The sequence below is a fragment of the Onychomys torridus genome, chromosome 1 (assembly GCF_903995425.1).
Source record: "Onychomys torridus chromosome 1, mOncTor1.1, whole genome shotgun sequence".
NCBI lineage: Eukaryota > Metazoa > Chordata > Mammalia > Rodentia > Cricetidae > Onychomys > Onychomys torridus.
Window position 1 is genome coordinate 61,274,638 of NC_050443.1, and position 20,208 is coordinate 61,294,845.

General features: G+C 49.9%; 1 protein-coding gene across 1 annotated transcript in view; it reads left to right on the forward strand.

Annotated features, from left to right (window-relative positions):
* Nucleotides 1-6,510, forward strand: part of Alpk3 (alpha kinase 3) — a 49,125-nt gene extending 42,615 nt beyond the window's left edge. The window contains 4 exon segments of the mRNA XM_036198668.1: nucleotides 1,045-1,133; nucleotides 1,861-2,084; nucleotides 4,339-4,387; nucleotides 4,907-6,510. Coding sequence (XP_036054561.1) covers nucleotides 1,045-1,133; nucleotides 1,861-2,084; nucleotides 4,339-4,387; nucleotides 4,907-5,252 — 708 coding nt within the window. The 3' untranslated portion in view covers nucleotides 5,253-6,510.
* The last annotated feature ends 13,698 nt before the right edge of the window (nucleotides 6,511-20,208 follow it).

Here is a 20,208-nt window from a genome sequence, read left to right on the forward strand (position 1 = left end):
CATTTGGAACCTACTTTTCAAAGTGTGTGTGTGTGTGTGTGTGTGTGTGTGTGTGTGTGTGTGTGTTGTGTGCGTGTGTGTTGTGTTCACACACGTGTGTGCTCGTGCAGAAGACAGAGGAGGATGTTGGGTGTCCTGCACTACCACTGTCTGCTCTATCCACTTGAAACAGGGTCTCTTGCTGGGCCTGCAGCCAGTAAGCCCTGGCAGCCCAGCTGCAGGACTGCACACATAGCCAAGGCTGACGTTTTACATGAGTTCTTGGCGTGTGAACTCAGGTCTTCCTGCATGTGCAGCAAGTGTTCTTACCCACTGAGCCCTTTAATCAGCCCCTGAATTATGTACATTGTCTCTGAATCAGGGTTTTTCTATAGCTCTGGCTGGTCTGGAACTTGCTATGTAGACCAGGCTGGTTTTAAACTCAGAGATCCACCTGTCCCTGCCTCTTGAATGCTGAGATTAAAGCCATGTGCTATCACACCCCATTAAAAAATTGTTTTTTATGTGTGTGTGGGTGTTTTGCCTATGTGTATCTGACACTGAGAAAACAGTGTCAGATCCCCTGAGCTGCTTGTAAGGTGCCACGTGAGTCTGGGACTCAAACCCAGGTGCTCCGGAAGACCAGTCAACCACTGCTCTGCCTCTCCAGGCCCCAAATTATCCTTTTGTAGCAGAAGCCTTTCTCCTGCTTCAAATCCAATCTCATTGAAGTCTTATTATGGGAAATAAAGGGAGTGGTGTGGGTGGGGAGGATAGTCTGCCCATGTTCTGCAGAAGGGTCCCTGGGGCACCATTCTCTAGCATTAGGGCTCCAGTAAACCCAGTTCAGAAACCACTTTGAAAACCTAAATTAGACAAAAGCCCACAGCCCATTGTTATTCAGGAGAGAAAATTAGAAGAAAGCCTGAAGCAGTAAGCCCTGCTTTCCTCAGGCAAGGCTTTCTCTCTGTGGTCCCCTGGCAGATGGCCCATTCACTCAGACAGGCACACCAGACTACTGTGGAGCCTCCTTGCTGATGAGATTTGCTTTCTTCTAATCTGTAGGGATGCAAAATCCAGAACATGAGTCGGGAGTATTGCAAAATCTTTGCAGCTGAAGCCCGGGCTGTGCCTGGCTTTGGGGAGGTGCCTGAGTAAGTACACTAAAGAGGGGCTGTGTAGCACGTGCCTTGGGCTTATGCAAAGACCGTGATTTTACAACCTCCCGGGGCCTTCCTGAGCTCCAACCAGGTACAGATGGCCTTCCAGCCGCCACTCACTCAGCTCAGTGATCCCACATTTGGAAGTAAGGACATCAAGATTCACTATCCACTTCAGGAAAGCTCCCCGCCCCCTCCTCCCAGAATTCCTTCCCCTCCTTTAGCCCAGATTTCCTTGTAGCAGAACTTCCTTCCAGAGCTGGTTCTGGGGCTGTGGAGAGAGGGGAAGAGGTGGGTATGCTAGGCATCTGGGTAGGATTCTAATGTGGCAGGTGGACGGGATAGGTCAGTGGGGACTCTTGCATGTGCTGTGCATGCCTCTCCTGCATCGGGTCTCTCACTGGCATCGAACTATCAGGTCCACATTCCTTAAATCCTTCCTGCAGGTGTCCTTCCCATTCACACACTTTCCTCAGCCCTCACCCAAATACCAGCTGCCGGGGGCCATAGCAGGGTTTAATTTTAGTCCTATTGACCACAGAGAATGGGCCCAACTCTGAAGTCAGGGGCCATTTTCCATCCTTCCTTCTGCCCATCATACGCAGGGCTGAGAACTCTTTCCAGGAAGGTCCCTTCTTTTTGATAAAGAATGAACAGGGCAGGAGGAAGGTGCTCTCTGTGGCCATTCTTCCGACTCACTGCTGAGCGCAACTCTCTTTAGGATCATCCCACTGTATTTGATCTACCGGCCTGCAAACAACATACCTTATGCTACGCTGGAGGAAGACCTGGGCAAGGCCCCGCAGTCCTACTGTTCCCGACAGTGGGGCTGTGCCGGGGCCCCAGCAGCAGCCGGTGGCTCGGAGGCCATGCAGAAGTGTCAGACCTTCCAGCACTGGTTGTACCAGTGGACGAACGGCAGCTTCCTTGTCACAGATCTGGCAGGTAGGAGGGTAGAGGATGCACAGGTGCAGGATATGGGAGCATGCAGAGACCCAGGCAGAGCACAGAGCACACTTGCTAGCCCACGAAGCATTTATCCTCTTTTGTGTTAACAATGATTTTGTAACTAAGATTGGGCAGAGACTGTTTTTCGTGCAACCCCTAGATATACCAGGGCCTCATGTAGCAGGTTTGCAATGTAGTTACATTTAAAGGAGTGAAGTCCAGACCCACCTAAAATTGGAATGATTTGTTTTAGATTTCAGTTTTTATTGTGCAAAGTCATGTAAAATAGTTGGGTTTTTGTTTGTTTGTTTTAGTTCTTGTTTTTTGAGACAGGCTGGCCTGGAACTTGAAATGTAGACTAGACTGGCCTCCTGTCTCCCAGGCACTGGGGTTACAGGTGTACCCAATGGCCCCCTGTCCCAGATGCATTTAAAGGGGTGCAGTTCAGGCCCACTTGCTTATTTTCTAGAGCATTACATGGGATCTGATTCAAAACTCACAATCAGCTTTCCGATACCTCCTTTCCCCGCCACCTTGCTCTGGACTTTCTCACTTCCCAAATGCTCTACTACCATTGTGCAAAAAATGTTATTGCCATACATGGTGCTGTGTACCTATATTCCTGGGATTGTGAAGCCAACGCAGAAGAATTCTAAGTCTGCAGCCAGCCTGAGCAACAAGTGAGACTGTCTCAATACAGACAAACTGTCATCCCAGCACTCTGGAAATAGAGACAGAAAGATCAGGAGTTTGTGGTCATTCTTGGCTACAAAGAGAATTTGAAGATAGCCTGGGCTACCTGAAAGGTGTGTGTGTGTGTGTGTGTGTGTGTGTGTGTGTGTGTGTGTGTGTGTTGAGGCAGAGCTTTGTTGAGTTGGTTCTCTCCTTCCATCGTGAGTTGGGTTAACCAACTTTCTCAGAAAGTATCTTTACCTACTGAGCTATCATTGGTGTGTGTGTGTATGTGTGCATATGTGTGTTTGTGTGTGTGTATGTGTGTGTAACTAGATGACATACCAAGCCATCATTATTTTATATATATATATATATATATATATATATATATATATATTGTTTGTTTGTTTTTGTTTTTGTTTTTCAGGACAGGGTTTCTCTGTGTAGCTTTGCACCTTTCCTGGAATTCACTTGGTAGCCCAGGCTGGCCTCGAACTCACAGAGATCCACCTGGCTCTGCCTCCCGAGTACTGGGATTAAAGGCATGCGCCACCACTGCCCGGCTATTCAGTATATTAACTCACAGTGCACACCTATCATCTTGGCACAAGGGAAACTGAGTCAGGAAATCAGCAGGACCATTTTGGTTTTTGTTTTGTTTTGTTTTTTTGTTTTTTTAAGCTGAGGCTCGAACCCAGGGCCTTACACTTGCTAGGCAAGCACTCTACCACTGGGCTAAATCCCCAACCCATCAGGACCATTTTGTAAACAACCACAACAAACACCAAAGCAATCAGAAGAGAAGCAAGCTCAGGCAGGTCAAGCCATTAATCTCTCTGGGATGTAGTTGCCTTTCATTCTCTCGAATGGTGTCTTCATAGCCCCCAGACTTGTGATCAGCATGGAGACCCTGCCTTTAGGAAGGCCTTTTGCAAGCTAAAATTCTTTGCAAGCTAAAATTCTGTGCAAGCGTGGGGGTCATTAGTAAAACACACAATGGAATGTGACAAGCCAAGTAGCTTGTTAGTTTGCACAGCTCAGGAGTGGAGGGTTGCAATCGAAATCTAGATCTGTCTGATTCCATAGCCCACGTTTGTTCCGCCCTTCACATGATGATTCCCAGCCTGTGAGGGAAAGGCCACTTCCTAGAGAGAGGCTGGGCAGCTTAGACACGGGGACAGAGGATCACAGGCCCGAACCTGAATGCCGGAGACACTTAGGGACTAACCTGCCGGAGAGATTTCCCCCACCCGTATTGTCCGGGCTGTTCTCCAAGGCTGCCTTTCCTAGTCAGGTCTCTGGTTTCTTAGAGCTCTTGCCACCTTTGTGCGAGTGTGAACCCCATCTTAGGCAGTGTTGTCTTTCTGCTGGTCTCCTTCCTACCTTCTCTTCCCTGGCTGACGACTACCGTTAAGAGGAAGGAGAAGGTTTTGGTTCAGAGCCCAAGGATGGTCCACTATGTGGACTGGTCTGACCTATAAAGGCCAGCTTGCAGAGTTGGCTCCAGTCAGTTTAGACGTTCCTTCCTAAGGTGACATCAACCAGGCTGCCATCAACCCTCTACTTTTTCCCCCAGGGGTTGACTGGAAGATGACCGACGTACAGATTGCTACCAAACTTCGAGGGTGAGTTGTTCTTGGAGACAAAATGTCTTATAGAGTCTTCTCAGGGTGTCAGATACCCTAACTCCTCTTGACTCTCCATCCTTGGGGTGCTGGGCCTGGGGCCCGCATAATCCCAGCCACTGAACCTATGACCATGTGGTAACACCTTGGGGGCACTGACCCTCCCTGCCCCATACCTCTGACCCAAATGCCCACACAAAAAGCTTCCTGCGATTCTGGGCCCCCTTCCACTTCCTTCGTCTTTGAGAAAGCTGCCGGATACAGATGAGCAAGGGTCCTGCAGCTAGACCAACTAGAGAGCTGGGCCACCAGACTACAGCAATTTACATCGAAAAGAATGGCCCATCTGATGGATCCTAGGTGTCAGGGTAGGATGAACCCATTTTAAACTGGAGATTGGGAGGGAACCACCTGAGGTAGCATTCTGGCACAACCCAACACTGATGTCAGCCATCCTAAAGCCAGCTCCCATGGGCCTGGGACGTAGCAGACCCACTCAGAGCTTATGTTTGGCTGCAGATACCAAGGCCTCAAGGAGAGCTGCTTCCCTGCCCTGCTGGACCAGTTTGCCTCTTCCCACCAGTGCAACACCTACTGTGGGATGCTGAGGCTGAAACCCCTCAAGGGCCCTGAGGCTGCCCACCCCCAAGCCAAGGCCAAAGGCTCCAAGAGTCCATCTGCTGGAAGGAAAGGTGCCCAGCTGAGTCCCCAGCCTCAGAAGAAAGGCGTTCCCAGTCCTCAGGGCTCCCGGAAGAGCGCGCCAAGCTTCAAGACCACACCTCAGGCCTCCGAGGCAGTCGCTGTTCAGTTATTAGGACAGGCCCCTGCCCCAGAGGGGACCTCTAAGGCCCAGGGCATGCGGTAGCCCCAACAGGAGGCTGGGGGCCTCTACTTGAGAGCAGACCAACAGGAAGCAGCTTGAACCAGATGGAGAAGTTTTCAATTCAGGACTAAGCCCAGAAGGTGCCCCAGGCAGGTACCTCTTGGGGACCTCTCTCAGTAGTTTCACCTCATTGAAAGGCTCTGGGCATGGCGCATGATCTGGTGGCCTCTTCTAGTGCCGTCACTGCCCAGGGCTCCCAGGCCTCGAGTGGGGCCCACCTCCAAGTGCCTGGTGGCCTCGACCTCCTTGAAGTTTACACTTGCCACTGCTGGAGGCTCCCCGAGTCCCCTGCATGAGTTCTGCACTCTTGACCCCAGCCCCAGCCGCCACACAAGCAAAGGTTGCAGTCTGGGGCCTGCGGGCCAGCATTTACCTTTTCACCCCTGCTTATCCCGCCCTCTCCCTGTCCTCAGGGCACCAGACTTCCTGTGGGGTCTAGCCTTGTGACTCTCAGGGTTTCATCTTTCAGCTTCTCTACTGCATTCATCACAGCTTATCCTGCGACTAACCTGCCCTGAGTCCAGATGGGTCCCGGGACCCCTCTGGAGCCCATCACGTCTTTGTGCGGTGTTGTTTTTGTTTTTGTTTGGTGGTACACGGTCTTGTCACTCTGGCACGTACTTGTTTCCCATGCTCCCTTGCACACACCCTCTTCCCAGGCTTTGAACCCAATGCAGTCTGCTGCCTACCCTTCACTAGCTTGTGCTTGTCCGTTTGTCCAAGGCCTCCTTCCATCCTGACCTTGCACCCTACCCACCAGTGGCTGGGTGAGGAGCGGCCTCTGGCTTCACTCCACCCCAGGGCACTCTTCCTGGTTCTCCCGGGTTCTCTGCTCGTGAGGAGGGAGGGAGCATGAGGATGCGTGAACAGTTTGAGGCACCTCATGCTCTGTTCTGAGAGCCGTGAGGCTGCAGTCGACATCACATCTCTGTCCTAAATGAGAAGGCTGGGACTCTTCCTCATGAGGGAGGGGACACAGGGTGATCCAGGAGGGTTGCCGTCATTCATGTGCTCAGGTAGAGAAGGATGTCTCTGTACCTACCTCCAACCATTTGCTCTTGATCCTGGGGCTCAACTCCAGATGCTCAGGTGTGGGTTCCCAGGGAATTTCTGTGCTGGGTCCAGCACCTTGGGTCCTTCCTAGACACCCCTCCTTGAGACCCAGGATGGGGTAGGTCCCGGAGCTAGCCTGCTCCCCTTGTTAGGAAATAAAGGCAGCAACTGTGTGCCCTGCTTGTTACCCTCGTCTGGTGTGATTATTGATTAAGAAAGGTCAAGAAGACTCTCTGTAGTCGTCCCTGGGCCTGTGGCAAATGGTTCTGATTTGGCTCCTTCCTCGCCTGGGTTGGTCTCAGTCACCTGTGGCCACAGCTGGGCAGTCAGTGCAATGGAGCTGATGACCTCTGCCCTGCAGCAGGAGTCTGGGAACTTCATCCTTTTGGAACTGAGCCTTCGTCTGGTAGAGGGCCTGGAAGGAAGGGGCCCAAGAAGAAGAGAGTAGCTGGGGGCTCAGCAGAAACTTCATCTCTGCTGCTTCCACAGCAAGGGGAGCCCAGCAGCAGAGCAACCGCCTTTCACCTACTTGCCCGTCCTTTCCTCCTGCTCAGCAAGGGCTCAGGAGCAGCCCTGCCCAAGGCCTCCCCTTCCCTGGGGATGCCTGTGGTGATATTGTGTTCCCCAAAATATTGTGCACCCTAAAAAACTTATCTGGGGTCAGAGAACAGAACAGCCACTGGATACAGAGGCCAGAAAATGGTGGCACACACGCCTTTAATCCTAGCATTCCAGAGGCAGAGATCCATCCGGATCTCTGTGAGTTCAAGGCCACACTGGAAACAGCCAGGCATGGTAACAAGAGCCTTTAATTCCAGGAAGTGATGGCAGGAATCAGAAAGGTATATAAGCCATGAGGATGAGGAACTAGAGCCTGGTTAAGCTTTCAGGCTCTTGAGCAGCAGTTTAGCTGAGATTCATTCCAGATGAGGACTCAGAGGCTTCCAGTCTGAGGAAACAGGATCAGCTGAGGAATTGGTGAGGTGGGAAAGCTGTGGCTTGTTCTGCTTCTCTGATCTTCCAGTGTTCACCCCAATACCTGACTCTGGGTTTGTTTTTGTTAATAAGACCCGTTAAGATTCATGTTACAGATGCCGGTCACTTCTCTACCTCCTCCCTGCTCAGGTGACCCCTCACTCTTTCTTCTTGCCCCACTGTGCCCCAGTTCCACCAGCCTGCATATCCAGTGAGAGCTGGGCCATTCATTGCTCCAGCATTTTTTCATTCGGCAGACACACACTAAGCACCTGCTGGATGCCAGACACACTAAGCACCTGCTGGATGCCAGACCCAGACGGGCAGCTTCCGAAAGGCAACGTGCTTCAGTTTGGGAGAGACGTGTATTTTTCAGGATGTGGATTTTAAGCAGCAGAAATTATAACTTGGACCCACTGAAGGGAGAAATGGCTATGGGAAGGGTACGGGAGTAGACCACTCAGAACCACAAGAACAGCTGAGCAGTTCGCTTTGGGGAAGGAAGGAGCCTGAGCAGCTCTCAGTAGCTGCTGCCTTTACTCCCAGCAGGTTCTTCCACCGAAATTCAGTCTGGCCTGGGGCTCGGGGACTCACAGGGTGGGAGGGAGGCAGTATTCCCAGAATTGGGGATTATTTCTGAAATAGCATCGCATGTAGCCCAGGCTGGCTTCAAACTCACTATACATAGTAGTTGAGAGGCCAGCCCTGAACCTCCAAAGTGCTGGGATTACAGGTGTGCCACACCCAGGCTAAGCAGGCGAGTCTTCTCGGAGGAATGGAGACTGGAAGGACAGGAAGGATTTGGTGGGCAATGCTGAGGGACACACTGTGACCCAGACACAAAGACCCCCCGCCATGCATTCTATTACCACACTCACATTCAGTCACAACCCAATTCCCTGCTTAGAGAGGGACGTCCTCAATACCCAACTGCTAACCCTAAGGACAGCTGAGGAGGCTGCCATTTGTCAAAGTCCGGTGCTACTAGCTGCGGCTTTGCACTCTGTGAACTGGCAAGATTAACCAAATTCAACCAAAATGATAGAAGCTCCTGGCTTTTGGCCTCTTGGGCTCAGTTCTCATGTCTGGCCCCCTTAGCAGTCTTGCCTGTGTGACAGGACCTTCTGCTGGACATGACAGGGCCAGGAGTACTCCAGGAATCTCTAGCCCAGCTCTGTTTCTCACAGCCCATTTTCTTTCTCCTACAGAGTTCCTTCTAGCTGTGTCCAAAGCCCTTTTCACGGGCTGCTCAGTATAAGGACCCTGAATGGCTGCCTTGGCTTTTAGTTGAGTTACTGTCTCTTTGAGGATTCCTATCTTCTTTGGGAACCTAGTGAGGAGCCAGAGAGCTGTTTCTCAGAAGGGTAATAGTTACCTGTTGACTAGAACACCATTCAGTTCCAAATTCTGGATTCTCCCACCATATTTTTCTTGATAGGCGTAACCATGAGCACTCTAGCATTGCCTGTCACAGGCTCCCCATGCAATTCCCCATGTGCCTCAGGTAGACACCTCACATACGGTTGGACCTGGCAGCCTGCTGGAGTTATATCAGCAGCTATCCCAGCTGGAGGACTTTCACTTGCTTTAGGCCCAGCCCAGAGCTGGCAGCCTTCTAGATTGATCAGTCCAAAACAGACTTTAATAGTAAGGAGTTTGACCCATAGTACAAAGGGACTTAAATCAAAGACTGTTCTGACTCAACAGACCCATTTACCACCAGAACTTCCTCAAGGAGCAAGTGTGTGCAGCTTGCATTTCCAAGTCCTATATTGCTAATCTCTCTCTCTCTCTCTCTCTCTCTCTCTCTCTCTCTCTCTCTCTCTCTCTCACTCACACACACACACACACACACACACACACACGTGTGTGTGTGTGTATTATGTGCCATATTAAGGCATCCAGAGAAACTGCTGATCCCCCTAGTCATACAGACCACAGCCATAACACAGATCTCTTGGAGGAGGTTGGAAGGAAGTCTCAGAGTATGCATCTGGTTGTAAGAATAAGGGCTTCGCCAGGCGGTGGTGGCGCACGCCTTTAATCCCAGCACTCAGGAGGCAGAGCCAAGCGGATCTCTGTGAGTCCGGGGCCAGCCTGGGCTACAGAGCGAGATCCAGGACAGGCACTAAAACTACACAGAGAAACCCTGGCTCAGAAAATAAAAACAAAAACAAAAACAAACAAAAAAAAAAACAAAAAAAAAGGAATAAGGGCTTCCTTCAAAGAAGTATTTGGTTGCCTGACTTCCTCTTAGGTGAAGTCTAGAAATCAGGTAGTATATCTTGATTTTTACTGTGGCAGCTTGAGACTGGCCTGTTGGTCCAACCAGAAGTCTTTAGTCACAATGACCACTAGGTAACCACTCACGGGCTGCCTGACCTTTACCATTCCTAAGACTCAGCTCCATGGCTGGCTCCTACACCCAAGTCCATTAGTCACCCAGTCAGCTCTGCTTCTCTGCTGCTGAGGTGAGGGGGCAGCCTTGCTAGCCAGTTCTCCAGGGGAAGCCAGCAAAGCCTCACCCATTCCTGCTGTCTCATAGGCAGCAGGAATCCATCTTCTTTGTCCTGCCCGAAGGCAGAGGCAGGTGGAGATGCATGCATGCTAGGGACCCAATAAAACATTTTTGTCTTCCTGAAATCTTAGGACTCCTGCTTTTCTTGTGTTGGTCTTTGTGTTTGTTAAGAGTATGTGTGGCGTCTTGCTGTGTTTCCCAGCTTGACCCCTACTCCTGTGTGCAAAGGTTCTTCCATCCCAGCCTCCCAAGTCACTGGGATTACAGGCACATGTAACTACAAGCCGCTCTTGTGGGAACATCTGTCAGGGTCTGCGAGGTACTATGCCAAATGAAGAGCCTCTGGTGACCGTGTGCATCAGTAAAGAAGACCTGAGCCCGAATTCTGCTGCTCATCTTACTGAGCGCCGTTCCACAGGTTTCTGCCTAGTCTCTGACCAGTGTGTTTTCTCTGTTCTGTGGAGTTTCTTCTGGGTACAGCCTCTTCTTTTCCTCATGGGATGCTGCAGAGCTTGGACTCTGTGTGTTGACAGAGCAGTAGTGTAGCATCAGCAAAGGGAGGCTGTCTCCTGCCAGAGTGTGAAGGAAATGCTCCTGTCAGCTTGTATTCAGTGTACTCTGGACACTGCTGGGCGAGGTGGTGATTTCTGCAGCTGGGTGAGGCTGTGTGTCAACTGGTGGTAGATTTCCAATTTTACAGAACTAACCTCTGGGCTTATTTTTAAGCAAAATAAATGGCTACACGCAAGGAGATTTCTACATAATCACAGAAGGTCCCTTGTTTCACTCCTGTGGAGGGAAAGAGAATTTGAACTATCACAAATGGCTTTATCTTTTCTTTCTTTTTCTTTTTTCGAGCCAGGGTTTCTCTGTGTAGCTTTGCCCCTTTCCTGGAACTCACTCTGTAGACCAGGCTGGCCTTGAACTCACAGAGATCCGCCTGGCTCTGCCTCCCGAGTGTTGGGATTAAAAGTGTGCACCACCACCGCCTGGCTCACAAATGGCTTTAAAAGGTGACCAATGAGGGATGGTAAGGTGGCTCAGTGAGTAGGGGCATGGCCTCCAGCCTGATGACCCAGATTTGATCCAATTCCTGCAAACTCTCTTCTGACTCCCTCCCACACATACTAAGTGTGATATAAATAAATCATCAAAGATTTATTTCTATTATTTGTATGTGCATGTGTGCGTGTGTGTGCGCGTGTGCGTGTGCGTGTGCGTGTGTGTGTGTGTGTGTGTGTGTGTGTGTGTGTGTGTGTGTACCCTTGGAGGCCAGAAGAAGGCCTCCCTTGCAGCTGGAGTTACAGGTTCTTGTGAGCTGCCTGACATGGGTACTGGGAACTGAGTTTGTCTACTCTGGAAGAGAAGTAAACACTCTGAATTGCTAAGACATCTTCCCAAGCCCCAGTGTAATAAAAAAATACTTAAAAAAAATAGGTGTCCAATGACTTTTCCATCCTAAAGTATGTAAAGGAGTCTCAATGTGCTTCACCCTGAGTCACCTTCACAACCAACTCCAGAAGCAAGTCCCAACTTCCTGGGGAAGGGCGAAATCAAAAAGCACCCCGTTCTATCACCCTCCTGTCTAGTGAGGACGTGTGTGGGGTTAAGCTCTGCCTACCCTTACCTGGCTGTGACTTAGGTAGGAGCAGACGTATTCACGGGATGCCTGGGTAGACCTTGGGGCTAAGGAGACACTGACCGGCAATTCTAGGAGAAGATGGTAACCAGGACATCTGATGACCTCAGCAACTCGCTGTCATCACATACTCCCTTTGGACGACCCAAAGCCGACAGCTGCCTTTTGTTTCTCTGAGTTTCCTCTCAAGAAAGAAAATCTTGCCTTGGGTCTCATGTTTCCCTGAGGCTGGGACATCAGGGCTACTGGGAGGTGGAGGAGGGCTGGTTTCTGTCTCCTACCCTTACCCCCAAAGTGGGGTGTGTAACTAGAAAAATGGGTAGTATGGAACACGTCGTAAAGGTCCTAGCCCATCCCGTACCCCAGAGGCATGCACTGGACAGCGGCACGGTTGCCTTAGCCCAGGGTCATCACCTCAGAGAGACTTCAAAGTAGGCTCCAGGGCTCTCTCTGTTGAGTGGCCTTGTCTCAGTAAATCTCCCCAGGGCATCATAGTCTGGGTCCCAGTTTTGTAACTCAGCACCCCTGTGTTGGTCAGACTCAAGAAGGCTGCCTCATTCCGTTCAGTTTCTCAGGAATCAGAACTTGAACATTGTAAACTCACCTTAATAGCTCTAAGTGAGAAATGATAAATGCACATTAGATTGCACACTGTGGTTACCAGAAAGCAACCTCTCCCCTTCTGGAGAGAGCAGCGAAAGGGAAGCCATGTTATTGGGAGCCTTGGTGTGCAGACAAGCCTTGCTTTAAATCCCGCTTTCCCAGCCATCCTGACTCCAGCTCTTTGTTAGCCTCTCTGAATTGAGCTGTAAGGACCCTCTGCACCATGTGGTACTTGTATGTGCTGCAATTATAATAGTGTACAAGAAAGACACAAAATTCTCCCTCACGGAGTTTATAGTCCTGTGGGGGAGGCAAGAATCAAAGCCACACCATAATAATCCAATATCATGGTGCTGCCTATAACCTCAGAACACAGGAGGTAAAGGGAGGAAGAAGTTCAGTCATCCTTGGCTACATAGAAATTTGAGGCTAGCCTGGGCTACATGATTCTCTGTCTCAAAGGGGGAAAAATACCAAAGAACATATGTTGGCAAAAAAAAAGTAGTCGAAGGTGGCATGTTGCAGCTTCACTTTGATTGACAGACTCTGGGGCAACTGAGCTTAGGTCAGGAGGGGGCTGGGAAAAGGAAGGGGAAAGACAAGAACACATCAGATCCAAGAAACAACCAGTGCAACAGCTCAAAGCGCAGGCGCAGGCAAGGGGACGTGTCCGGACATGTATGGTGTTAGGTGTTAAATGACCTTACCGTTGGGTGTTTTTCTTCTTCCTGGAAGAACAGCAAGTGATCTTAACTGCCAGCCAGCCCTCCAAAGAACTTACTGCATGTCAACCATCTGCAGTGGCCTCTTGATATTGTCAACAACCAAGGTCTCATTACGTAGTCCTGGCTGGCCTGGGACTCCCTATGTAGCCCAGGTTGACCTCAAACTCAGTGATCCTCCTGCCTCTACCTCCCGAGCGCTGGGATTAAAGGTGTGTGCTGCCGCCTATTTAACATGGTTCTTAGTAATCATCATCACACACTATGTCCAGGACGTCCTGCATGTGCTGTAGTTTTGCATTGCCACAGACACACAATGAGTTGTGTTGTAGTCCAACAGTGATGATGTCCCTGGATGAGAAGAATTTTTCATTTCTCTCGTGCTATTACATACTGCCACGTATGTGGTTCCACTGTCGACAGGCCTGTGTGGCACTTGACTATTGAGAAGGATGAGATGGAATGAAAGGTCATGCAGTGAGGTCATCAGGAGACTGTGGCATTACAGTGTGAGGCCCAGAAAGAGGCAAAACCAAGGGGCAGACACACATCAGCATCAATCCTAAGAGCAACAGGCATCACTTAGGACCCGCAGCAACAACCGGATGGCACAAACACTGGGTGACGGTGGTTTTAAGCTTGAGTTATTTCTCCTCAGGAAAGAGTCTGTAGGAGGAAGGTCTGCATGTGGTCTGCCCAGAGCTGGCAAAGCAGCCTACGATGTCCTCGAGACTGGGTATTCTTCAGCTTTCTGCCTGCCCTGCTGGTCCTGAGTAAGTAAGAAGTGGTTTCCTGTGTGACATCACAAGCAGAGGAACTAAGCACGGTAACAAAGCTGTCTAGCACTGGAGAGTAGTGACACAGTGGCACATGCCTGTAACCCAACACTCAGGAGGGCCACAGGAGAGCGTTGCGAGTTCAAGGCCAGCTTAAACCATATAGTGAGGCTGCAGAGCAAAAGCCTATCTCATATAACAAAAGCTGGGCCTGGGCAGATGGCTCGGTTCAGCTGGAAAGAGCATTTGTTGTATTAGCGTGAGGACCTAGATTTGAATCCCCAGCATCCATGTAAAAAGCGGCATGCTCACCTTGGTCGTAACCAACAACTCCCTAATTTGAACTTAAGATGTACTCAACACGCTGGAGAGATGGCTAAGAGGTCCCGAGTCCAATTCCCAGCAACCACATGGTGGCTTACACCCATCTAAAAATCAGGTCTAATACCTGCAGGCATACATGCAGACAGAAACACTTTATACATAATAAATAAACAAATGTTTAAAAAAAAAATAAAGGTGGGACTGGGGAGATGGCTCAGAGGTTAAGAGTACCGACTGCTCTTCCAGAGGTCCTGAGTTCAATTCCCAGCACCCACATGCCACATGGTGGCTCACAACCATCTGCAATGAGATCTGGCACCCTCTTCTGTATACATAATAAATAATTAAAAAAAAAAAAAAAGAAAAGGTGCACTCAACAAGAGGGAAACCATGCCTGGTACTGGAAACCTAGCTAGTGAAGTCATGGTCATTGGAGGAGAATCTACAAGTATTTTACTAAATTCCCTAAGACAACCTATAAATATTTGCCTTTAGACCCTCAGATAAGTATCTTTACCCATCATCAAGGATACTCCTCTTTGCAAGATACAGAGACCACTACAGAAAAGTACAGCCAGCCAAACTGTATAGCTGTGGTGCCCAGTCCCAGTGGGTACATCTACAAACACTCCTGCAGCTAAGCCTCAGGGAACATTGTGGAAGATGAAGTGTGGGAGAGCCAGAGGATCAGGGAGTTTGCTGTGAGATTGTGTCTCCTAGGAACGTCAGAAGCTACACCCATAAAGTCTCACCAACATGACTGCCCAAGGGTGAGCTGAATAAATGTGACACCAATGGATGCGCATAACGGGATGGGGGAAAAGCCCATGAGACCTCAACCCTACACAAAGAACTACAGGCAACTGAGGAAGGCTGAGATGGAGAGAGGTGGTCCTCCCTAGGGAAGCGCACATTACCTGGTTTCTAATGCCCAGTGGTCAGCCCTAAAAACATACATACAAATAACCCATATGGACACACAGGTTATATTTAGGAATATACGTGTATATGCATATATGCATGGAATAACAATTAATGAGAAAAGAGGCATGAATTTGAGGGAGAATGGGAAGGGGTACATATATGGGAGGGCTTGGATCTGGTAAAGGGAAGGGAGGAATGTTGTAATTAAATTATAATTTCAAAAAAAGGTTGGGTGTGGTCAAAAGCACCACCTGTAACCCCAGTGCTGGGGGGCGGGGAGACAGAGACAGGAATCACTGGAGTTTGTTGGTTTTCAGCCTAATTTCAGGTTCAGTGAGAAACCCTGTCTCAAAGGGGAGTGATGGAGCAGGACACCCACATCATCCTCTGGTCTCTGCACACACACATGCCCACGTGCACACATATATGTGCAATTCCCCCTCCCTGAGAGGCCCAAACACCCCTCCCCCATACATATAAAATTAAGAGAGCTCTCTTGTGAAGATTGCTGAGTCACCTGACTTTTGTGGCTCTGTGGTTGCCACTGTCTCTGGGCAGAAGGTGCCCCTTATTAGAGATCCTGGGACCAATAGAATTTAGAGATAGCATTTCTAAAGGGCAGACAGAGTAGTAGCTACAATATACACAGCCTCAGGGAATGTACCACACGTGAAGAAGGCCCCTTACCCTGTAACTGAGGCCCTAGGTGGATGGTAGAGTTATAATAGGAGATGATTATATGGCTTTTTGAACTGAGATAATAATCTCATCCACTTCTCCCCTCTGCCTTTTAATAATTAAGTAGTGAGCTGGGCAGTAGTGGTGTATGCCTTTAATCCCAACACTCAGGAGGCAGAGGCAGGCAGATCTCTGAATTCAAGTCCAGCCTGGTCTACAAAGTGAACAGCCAGGGCTTCAGAGAAACGCTGTATCAAAAAAAAAAAAACAAAACCCAAAACCCCCAATTAATAATAATAATAATAATAATAATAATAATAATAATAATGTAGTACTTCCAGGCCCATGATGTGATATGCCCCTATTAATTCAAGCACCTGACAGTTCTGGCCAAATTAAATGCCCTGGTTGCATACCAAACCTCTTTGATTCACCATTTCTGATAAAGATTCTGATTGGAACAGTCCGACTCAGATCTTCTCTGGGATGCCTGAGGCAGGCAGGATATCTGTGGGGAACAGACTGCCAGGTCTTGGCCTACGTTATGGGAGCCCTGCTTCCTGCTCCTGGGGAGCCAGAAGTGCCAAAGAAGCAATTGGTTCCCACTTATCTAAGCTGCTGCTGTACCACCCCAGACCCCCTTGCTGTGGAACCCATCCTCCAGGGGCTAGGGCTCTTCTCTGAAGCATTATGTGGAACCAACTGGAAGCAAGATTGCCTGGGAGGCCATATCAGGGCCTCCTCTACTGCTGGCCCATGGCTGACAGAGGGTTGGGCAGAGTGCAGGATGTACTCTTCACTTCCCCTGTGCAGCCAAGCAGAAGCCAGGCTCCCGCTGAGAGGCCACATTTTGGCTTTTTACCCTCACCAGATTCTGCACCCCTCCCCACCTCGTCCAAGAGCACTGCCCAGTGCATCACTCATGAGATTCCCTCGTCTCAGGCAGAGCACACCCCAGAGCTGGCAGACATTGGGCTGGTTCTCTCAGGAACACAAGTGTCAGAGGGCCATTCAGGCAGACCGTGTTCTTGGAGTAGTTGGGCTCTTGCTCAGGGTGTTGGGCTAGCTGCCCGGTACAGTCATCCCTTACAGAATTCACACTGGGGCTCACTTGGAAAGTCATTCCGGGACACAGTGTCCTTCACAGTACAGATCATGAGCAGAGGCTGTATGTAATTCACAATGAAGGGGTCCAAGATTGGGCCCAGAATCCATCCTGCCCGCCAAATGGAAACATGGGTTAGATACTGTCTTAGTTACAGTTTCTATTGCTGTGAAGAGTCACCATAATCATGGCAACTCTTATAAAGGAAAACATTTAATGGGGGTGGCTTACAGTTCAGAGGTTCAGTCCATTATCACCATGGTGGGACAAGACAGCATGCAGGCAGACATGGTGCTGGAGAAGTAACTGAGAGTCCTACATCTTGCAGGCAACAGGAAGTAGACTGTCTCACTGGGTGTGGTTTGAGCATGTATGAGACCTTAAAGCCCAGTCCCACTGTGACACACCCACTCCAACAAAGCCACACCTCCTAATAGTGCCATTCACTTTGGAAGCCATTTTCTTGGAAACTACCACAAATACCTTAAGAGCAAGCTCAGATTCCCCAAGTCCCAGCATGGTATACAGCTGCCCGCTCAGCTCACCTCAGGTTATTTCTCTCCTGAACATTCATTCACTCCCTTATGGTACTGGCTCCCTGTCTCACCTCTGTGGAGGACAGTTGGAAAGATGGTAGGCAGCACCTACTTCCCTGAGTCATTGTGACTGAGGATGCACTGAGACAGTGCTCAGCTTGCAATCCATAAAGCTCCGAGTAAACAGACGGTTGTCACCATCTCCCGAAACTCTACGATGTGTCTCAGGACCCCTCACACACTGCTGCTCTCCTTCTCCATGCCAGGGGCCCCCCTGTCTTTCCAGTCCCTTCAGGGAAGGGACTAGCAACAAGTCTCTGTCCCTGACCCTGAGCACTGACTTCCCAGCTCTCATCTGTCTGGGAGGAAGCAGTCGGCTCTATCTGAAGTGCAAGACTGGTGGGAACCAACAGGAAACGACACAGGAGCCTGCTGACCCATGAGCTGGCCAGGGCTTAGACTGGAAGTGGCCAGCTTCACCTACACACCCTCCTAGTCATGGAACTGAAGGGATGGGGTGATGAAACTTGCTTCTGTAGGCATAAAAACGTGGAAGGGGTGGTTCCAAATGAGTCATGTGATGTAGGGATATAGCTCAGATGTTAGAGTGCTTGCCTAGCTGTATGAGGCCAAGTTTGACCCTCAGCACTTCCTAAGTCAGGCGTGGTGACTCCCCAGGCTTCTAATCCCAGCATTAGGGCATCGAAGTCAGAAGGATCAGAAGTTCAAGGCCATCTGTGGTACATGGTGAATTCCAGGCCATTATGGGATACATGAAACCTTATCTCATTTTTATTTTTTATTTTTTGTTTGTTTGTTTGTTTGTTTGTTTTTGGGACAGGGTTTCTCTGTAGCTTTGGAGCCTGTCCTGGACTAGCTCTGTAGACCAGGCTGGCCTCAAACTCACAGAGATCTGCCTGCCCCTGCCTCCCGAATGCTGGGATTACAGGCGTGTGCCACCACTGCCCAGTGATGTCGCTCAATTGTTTTTTAATAAAAGTTTGTTTTGTTTTGTTTTTGTTTTTTGAGACAGGGTTTCTCTATGTAGCTTTGCACCTTTCCTGGATCTCCCTCTGTATATCAGGCTGGCCTCGAACTCACAAAGATCCGCCTGCCTCTGCCTCCCAAATGCTGGGATTTAATGTGTGTGCCACACCACCTGACCAAAAAAAATTTTTTTAAATCACACTAACTAGGTTTGTAGCACGTTAGACAACTTCTCTCACAGGGAGCAAGGTGATGGATTAAACGAGGAATTATTTTTGCCTGTATAACCAATAAATCCACCCGTGAGTACAGTCACGTAAGCAAGCTAACTAGGCAATAGAAACCAAAATTAACAGCCCCCTCACCTCCCTCCACCCTTGTCAGTGACAGGAGGAAAATGGGTCACTCAGAAGGAAGATGGAGCCTTGCTGTAAAACCCACAGAAGCCAGAATGGCTGGAGAGAAGGTGGATCTTGGTTTGCAGAATATCTTACCTCGCTCAGACCAAAACACTTTAGTCTCTCCCTGTGTGGAGCGTGTGAGGGCGAGCCAAGCCAGACAGAAAGAACAGCACAATCAAGAAGAAGCCATTCCAAAGCTCCAGCCAATTAGATATTTGCCAACAGTGATCGCTCGACTGAATCCATTCTCCCTGGCTGCCGGCATTGACCCCTGCTGGGTGCGGGGCCAGGTGTCCTTCCTCTGACCAGTCCTGCACTGTGACTGAGGTCTGTCCTTTCACTCAGTGTTGGACAGTGACCATGAACATCTGACTGCCAGGTGAGAAGAAGAGCTCCTTGCTAGCTCTTGGGCTAAGAAGTTTCCTGAAATGGGAGGGAACTCCTAAGAGAGCTAAATCAACTAGGGGGTTGTCTTCAAGGAGCAGCATGGGGCTGGGGGTGTTGATGCACCAACAGTTTCTTCTTGGCCATTGGGATTACAGACGTACGTATTCATACAGTCTTCTCTGAACTGTCCCAGGACCCCACAGCCTGCTTACCCATGCTTGTACCTCCCTCAGCTGGCCTGGTGGGGTAAGTGGGACCTCAGAGAACCAGTTCCTCAGGAAACAGGCCGCAGCTTAGGGGACCAGTGAGGCATCGAAGTGGAGAGGCAGAAGCCGGACACCCACCCATCCCCTGATCTCTGCCCCACCCTGGTGTCTGTACCCTAGTCCTTCAGTCTCCTGACTGCCCAGCCTCTGTGCCTCAGAGAGGTTTGACTTCCTGGGTGTGATCCCTGCTGGCCACTCCAATGCTGCGGGAGCAGCCTGGGAGGACATGGGGCATCCTGAGATGTAGGAAGTGAGCAGAGTGCCTGGGACAGGGAGGACTGCTGCCAGCCTGCCGCTGCCAGCCTGCCGCTGCCAGGCTCCCCGCCAAGCACTTGGTTTAATCCTCAGCCTTAGTTCCCACCCTCAGGAGTTCACAGATGAGGGAATATGTTAATTTAAGAGTCCAAGGTGAATCTAGATCTCTGGGCTCCAAGCTCAAGATTCATCTTGTGATGCGCATCAGGTGAAATAATTGTTTAGAGGCTAGGGCCCCTGGGGCTGCGGGGGAAGGCAGATCTGAAACAGCCTACTCACTGCTGGGTCAGTGCTCCTCTGGCCTGCTTCTGGACTCCAATAAGAAGAAAAGGCAGAGGAAAGGGGTGGGGGCATGACAGGAGCCACTGAAAAGGTCAGAGACACTAAAATGGATAAGATCCTTTTCCTTCATTGAGGCTGAGGCTCCCCGCTTCAGTATCAGCTCTGGCCCCATCCCAGTCTCGCTCAAGGTAAACATTCATTTTGTGACCAAAGGGGTCCAGCGCCCAAACAGTGGGTATTGGATCTCTGTCAGATAAGCAAGCTTTGAAGACCCTAGGGTAGTAAGATTTCCTTTTGAAAGATGAACAAAATGAAACAGTACACAGTTGGGGGGAAATAAGGAAAACCCCTGTTCTCTGTATATTTCTGTACATGCAGTGACCAGTGACTAGGATGACTGAAGGCCAGGTGCGGAGGTGCACATCTGTAATCCCAGTACTTGTGGTATGGAGGCAGGAGGATTGGGCATTTAAGGCCATCCTCAGCTACACACCAGGTTCAAAGCCA